Source organism: Pyrus communis, chromosome 13 (genome assembly GCF_963583255.1).
Source record: "Pyrus communis chromosome 13, drPyrComm1.1, whole genome shotgun sequence".
Classification (NCBI taxonomy): Eukaryota; Viridiplantae; Streptophyta; class Magnoliopsida; order Rosales; family Rosaceae; genus Pyrus; species Pyrus communis.
The window spans coordinates 21,224,744-21,231,553 of record NC_084815.1 but is presented as its reverse complement, the minus strand read 5'-3'; the positions used below and the strand labels follow the sequence as shown (position 1 = coordinate 21,231,553).

General features: G+C 37.7%; 1 protein-coding gene across 1 annotated transcript; it reads left to right on the top strand.

Annotated features, from left to right (window-relative positions):
* Positions 1-1,005, top strand: LOC137712345 (uncharacterized). The gene has a single exon (XM_068451441.1). It carries the CDS (start codon positions 1-3, stop codon positions 1,003-1,005), a length of 1,005 nt encoding a protein of 334 aa, XP_068307542.1.
* The last annotated feature ends 5,805 nt before the right edge of the window (positions 1,006-6,810 follow it).

Below are 6,810 nucleotides of genomic sequence, written 5' to 3'. Positions count from 1 at the left end.
ATGCAAGACCACATTGGCATTCCTGCTTGCTTCTCATCAGGTGAGAAGTTAAGTGATGATGCTTCGGCTGTGACTAGGTCAGGCCACAGTGTGTGCATGTCAGTGTACAGAGCCAAGATAGCCGGTCAGAGCCGCTTGATCACGATCACATGGTGCAAAAACCTGCTCCTCCACGGCCTGTCGGTGTCCGTGGAGGGCCCGGATGGAGATCAAACCCAGCAGCACACCTGCAAAGTTGAGCTCAAGCCGTGGTACTTCTGGAGGAAGCAAGGCTCCAAGCGCTTTGTGGTTGATGAGAAAGCAGTGGAAATCTTCTGGGACCTCAAGGCGGCGAAATTCAACGGCGGGACGGAGCCCAAATCGGAGTACTACGTGGCGGTTGTTTGTGACGAGGAAGTTGTTTTGGTTCTTGGTGATCTCAAAAAAGATGCTTATAGAAAAACAGGTTTTAGACCTGCCCTGACTGATCCCACTTTGGTTTCCAAAAAGGAGCACATTTTTGGTAAGAAAAAGTTTTCCACAAAAGCTAAGTTTTATGAGAGAGGCAGGTCGCATGAAATTGCAATTGAATGCAAAAACAGAGGCGGCGGCGGCGGCGGGAGCATTGGGAGTGGAAATACTCTAAATGCGGTGGAGCCGGAGTTGGAGATTAGGGTTGATGGGCATTTGGTGGTTCATGTGAAGCATCTTCAATGGAAGTTTAGAGGTAATGAGTCCATTCATATCAACAAGTTGAGAATTGAGGTTTATTGGGATGTCCATGACTGGCTTTTTAGTCCTGGATTAAGGCATGCATTGTTTATTTTCAAGCCAAATTTGCCTGCTTCAAGTACATCTCTGTCGCCATTGTCGAGAACCTCGTCGTCCTCGCCGCCATTTTCGTCATTGGCATCAACTCCATTGTCATCTCAGACTAGTTCTGGGTCAGTAGAAGGGATTAACAATGTAACTTCTGCCGGTTCATCTGAGTTTTGCTTGTTTCTTTATGCCTGGAAAGTTGAATGAGAAACTATATCTATCCTTTGGTAGACTATCATCATCATCATCATCAGATGACATCCGTTATAATATTTCAAGTCAATCACGCACTATGACTGTTTATATGTATTAATTTTTTTACTTGACAGTACGTGATTGGTTTAGATATCCACCTTGTTGCCCCACCAGAAGAGAATGAGCTAGGGTGGCAAATGAAATGGGACATCAAGGAATGGGGACATCATGGGATGGTGAGGATGCAGATTGGATGGTGAGTTGGAAGATTGGATTGGAAAACGAGGGGTTGGGACCCAAGAGGGAGGGTGGTTGGAGGTTAGTTACAGCTGGGATGAACAAATGGGCATGATTGGAGGAAGACAGATTGTATCACACAATACACATACATGCTCAATAATTTGCCAATCTAGAGAGGCATCTTTCCACCTGTTATATATATTTTTTTCCCTCTTTCTTGATCTAATCTTTGATAATTGAGCAAATTTTTCCTACCAGCATGTGCATATGGGAATGTGTTGTCTTCCAAAGTTCTTTATATGAATATATATAACTTTATTTATTTGCCTTTTTCCCTTCCTTGCTTTTCATATTGTTTTTTACTCAAGTATGAGATTCTTTTGTATTTTAATTTCAAAAAAATATGACTTTAGCTCCAAAAATTTAATTTTCTCCACATGAAACCCGACATAAGTTTTTTACTTGAATAAAACTCATTGACTAGATTCCACATTAGTAAATTCATTAATTATGTTTGACTTTACACATTTTAAAATTTTTGATGCCTAAAATACCCCTATTTGAATATTTGATGTACACAATTAATTCTATACGGATTGTAAAGGAGAATGAATGATTTTACAAAAATAAAAATAATAATAAATTCATTGCCTAATATATAATAACAATAAAACTTGACTAATATATGTAATAACACATGCATAGTTTAGTCAATTAAATTATATTTTACATATAAATGTAGGTAAATTATTTCACACACACACATAACAAAAAAAAAAAAAAAAACATGCATGCTATATGTAAAAATTCAAGCAAAATAACTTACCTATAAAAAAATGTTATTTGATTCAGTGTACCTACCATTCAACTTTTAAAATGTTTTTTTTTTTTTTTTAGTCCAAAAAGATGTTAGATTTCAAAATTTAAAATGTTAGATTGCTCAAAAAAAGCAAAATAATTTGCCCAATAAATGCAAAGTACATGCAAAATAATTTAACTACAAAATAAAGTAAATCCCAAAATACATGGAAAATAATGTACCTACATACAAAATAATATTATTTTATTCACTATGAGTTTACCTATTATTTGTACATATAATAATAAAATGTGTCCAATGTTGGAATCCATTGTCCCACATCGGACAGAGGGAGAGAAGAAAATCAGTTTAAATAGAATTACCCCACTCTAACTAACATCGAGGCTTTTTGGACACCTGACGGATTGAGCAGGTGGTAAAGTGGGGACAATATCGGTGTTGTTGGAATGGGCCATTGGCCCGTCTACCTTTGATAAAACCCCACATCAAGGTCTTTTGTGATAAAACCCCACACCTAATGGATTAAGGAGGTGGCCAAGTGGGGACAATATCAGTGTTGTTGGAGTGGGCCCATGGCAGGTCTACCTGAAATTTAACATAGTATCAGAGCCAAGGGACGGGCCTGTATTGTCACGTGAACGAGTGGGTCCCCTTTGGCCTCGCGCGAATGGGTGAGCCCCGACTTGGCTCCATGTAGGCCAAGAAATGCCGCATGAATGGATGGGTCCCCCCACCCCCCAATTAGCCCCGCATGAATGGGTGAGCCCCAACTTGGCTCCACGTGGCTGCTAATGTGTGGAACTCCACGTGTGAACCATAAAATGGGGTCTCACGTGCAGGGGAGTGTTAGAATTCATTGTCCCACATCGGACAAAGGGAGAGAAGAAAATCAGTTTAAATAGAATTACCCCACTCTAACTAACACCAAGGCTTTTTGGATTAAAGCCCCACACCTGATGGATTGAGCAGGTGGTAAAATGGGGACAATATCGGTGTTGTTAGAGTAGACCCTCATCCCGTCTACCTGAAATTTAACATCCAATATGTATGATGATACATACAAAATAAAATACCTACATAATGAAAAAATGTTATTTGATTCAAAATTAATTTACTTACAAATAAAGCAATTTTATTTTGATTCAAAATTAGTTTACCTATTATTTGTACATATATCTTATAATAATAAAATGTGCCAAATATATGTAATAATACATGGAAAATATATTACCTACAAAATAAAAGAATGTTATTTGTTTCAATATCAATTTACCTACAAAATATACGTTATTGCTCATCATAAATTTACATATAGGTAGATTAATTAGTTAATATGTTTGAACATATAGTAGTACTATATATATGTTAGGGGTAATAATATGTGCAATAACTATTTGTTCATTGTAATTAAGGTGAGTAATTACATTTATTGATTTATTTTGATTATTGTGGTACAAGTTGTAAATATTTTGTAATAATAGGTTAATTACTTCTCTACTTGGCAGTCATTTTCAAATTTGGGTTTTATTTTGATGTTTGTAACTAGGTAGGTTTTTATTTAGGAAATAAGAGTTGTAAGGGTCTATATCTAAAGAACCCCTTTAGGGATGTTTTGATATAGGCACCTTATTTTTCAATTTCATTGATTAAACATTTGTTCTTTTTATGAATTTGATCATACATTTTTTTCTACAATTTTATTATAGGTACGTTTGACTATATTGGTACATCTGATAATCCATACTATGGGTACATTTGATTTTATGGCACATTTGGCTTTCTGGTGCATTTTGTTTCTTGGTACATTTAGAATTTAAACGTACCAAAAGTCGGTACTTTTATTTTCAAATGTACCATGAGTTTTAAATACATTTTTTATATAACTATGCATAAAATTTTAAAAAATTAATGAAGTTTTCTTTAAAAGTATTAATGACTTTTTTAATGAAGAAAGTGACTAACTAAATATAATAACATAAATAAAAGTTTACTCTTTTTTTTTTTTTTTTTTTTTAACATCCAACAGTATCTACACTAAACTCATTATGAGGCTTAGTTAACTCCTCCGTTCATTTAGTGTAGATAATATCGTTTGTTAAAAGAAAAATAGTATCTACACTATGGGGGTGAGAGAGTGGGCTAAGCCTTATAATGGGATTGCCATAATAATATGGTCCAACTTCACCTTGGGGAGAATCAAACTTAAGACTTCTCACTTAAAAGTCAGGAAGAATACTACTAGACGGTAATACTAAATATTTTTAATGAGAATGAAGAATTAATTAAATTTATATTTTTAATAAAGCTACAGATTTAAAATTTTTAGATTGTAGAAAATTAGTTGTTAGCTAACTTAAGTGGATGTATATTGTGACATCCCACATCACCCAGGGGAGTGATCCTTATATGTATATTCCCATCCCTACCTAGCACGAGACCTTTTGGGAGCTCACTAGCTTCAGGTTCCATGGGAACTCTGAAGTTAAGCGAGTAGAGCGTGAGAGCACTCCTAGGATGGGTGACCCATCGGGAAGTTCTCGTGTGAGTTTCCAGAAACAAAACCGTGAGGGTGTGCTGGGGGCCCAAAGTGGACAATATCGTGCTACGGTGGTGGAGCGGGCCCGGGAAGTGATCCCCCCGGGCCGGAATGTGACAATTTGGTATCAGAGCCTAACCTTGGTCGCGTGTGTGCCGACGAGGACGTTGGGCCCCTAAGGGGGGTGGATTGTGACATCCCACATCACTCAGGGGAGTGATCCTTATATGTATATTCTCATCCCTACCTAGCACGAGGCCTTTTGGGAGCTCACTGGCTTCGGGTTCCATGGGAACTCCAAAGTTAAGCAAGTAGTGTTGGAAATGTGCCCTAAAACCAATCATATGATGATACTTTACGGACATTTCAAACTAATGTAGTTTAAATGTAAAGGGCAAAGATTATTGTTTAAGCCGTCTCATATAAATGTTATATGCTTAAACGATAAGTCCAAGGAATATGTGATTGGAAGAATGCGATCTAAAGAAGTTAGATTCATGAGACCATTCTTTCGTTGACACATCCTAAACGTTCCTGATCATAGGATTGTCAATTAGGCATTGACAGTCCGTTAAGATCAATACGTGCTATGTCTTCTCTCAGGGAGAGTGACTAGTCTCGAGTCATTGGTGTGTGTGACATCAAGACAAGTACGTAGGTGCTCAATAGAGAATGAGTTCACTGAACACGATCAACGAAGAGTTCTCATATTCATGTCACATGAGAACTCATGGTTGGGATAATGCAAATTAGTCTTTTGACCTGAGGCATCACAGTTGTCTTGTGGTTAGGTCCTTAATCTTTGATTATGTCAAAGTCACTCCATCAGGAGGGTGTCCACGGCATCGTTGGGGTTAAGCCACTTAGCCATGGAGGCAAGTGAATGCGCAACAAGGGATCTCTAACCTTCAAACTGTTTGAGGGAGAATACTCTATGATATGATTTAGAATCTCTGGCCAGAGTATGAATGAGATGTTGGAATGCGTTCCAGATCACATTCAAGGTAATCATATAAGCACAAGACTCACATTGGATAGTAGACATGAATAAACTATCAAACCAAACAATGTGGTCAAGAGTATTGTATTAGAGAAAGACCGTATTGCATTTGTAATCCTAAAACTGAATAGGTTCTCCACCTCTTCTGATTAGCTTGGGTAACCATGACATGCTGCTAGGCGTCAACCATGGTTTGTGGAAGCCCTAAAAGTGTATTATCACTAACGGGAGAATTGAAAGTAAGTTCCAATTCACAATCGATTTGAAAGAGTTTGAATCGCCCACTGCCTCGCTAAAAGGAACCTAATGGATCGTACACCGTGTAAGGTAAAGATTGAAGATTCAACGGAGATGAGTAAGAATAATTAAATGGTTTAATTATTTATGGCAAGGATTAATTAATATGTTAATTAATCAAACGAATAAGTTCGTTAAAGACCTCGGGATAGTTTTGGACCTTAAGGCCCAATGGGCTTCGAACGTCAAGTCCATTGACTTAAGTTGTATGACAACTTAATGAATAATGATTCACAAAGGCCCAAATAGCCCAATAAATCCCCTTAAATTCGGCCATTTAGAGGAGGGTAGTGAACTTGGCTTAATTGCAAGTTTGCCACTCCATTGTGAGGTGGTATAAAGACATCTTTATAGCCATTTCATCCATAGGGTTTTTCTAAGGAGTAAAGATGAAAACAAACTCTCCTTTCTCTCTAAAATGGCCGGCCACTCTTGAGGAAAACATCTAGCAATCTTACTTCCTCAAGGCCACTCATTTCTTCTTCAATCTTGCCTTGGTGTGGAGACTTAGAGGTTCTCAATTTTGGGAACTTGGAGAAACCTTTTCATCCATCCAAATCCATGGATCTAAGATGCAAGGAATGAAGGCCCTCTCTTTGGGTGATTAGCCTTTGCTTATGCAAAGAGGAATCTACAAAGGTATTGATTTCTCAACTCACTTTGTTTTGAGTTGAGTCTTGGTTCACCTATCTACTAGGCTTTGAAGTTCATGGGTTAAGTTTTGTTTTTGAGTGCATATAAACATGATTCCGCCTTTTAATTGTTAATTGCATGTTGTTGATGTTGCTCAAATGAACTTGTTTTTCACAAATTTTCCTTCAAGTAGCGCGCGAGAGCACTCCCAGGATGGGTGACCCATCGGGAAGTTCTTGTGTGAGTTCCTAGAAACAAAACCGTGAGGGTGTGCTGGAGGCCCAAAGCAGA

Coding starts and splice junctions, on each gene's coding strand:
- LOC137712345 (XM_068451441.1), top strand. CDS start 1: ATGCAAGACCACATTGGCATTCCTGCTTGCTTCTCATCAGGTGAGAAG.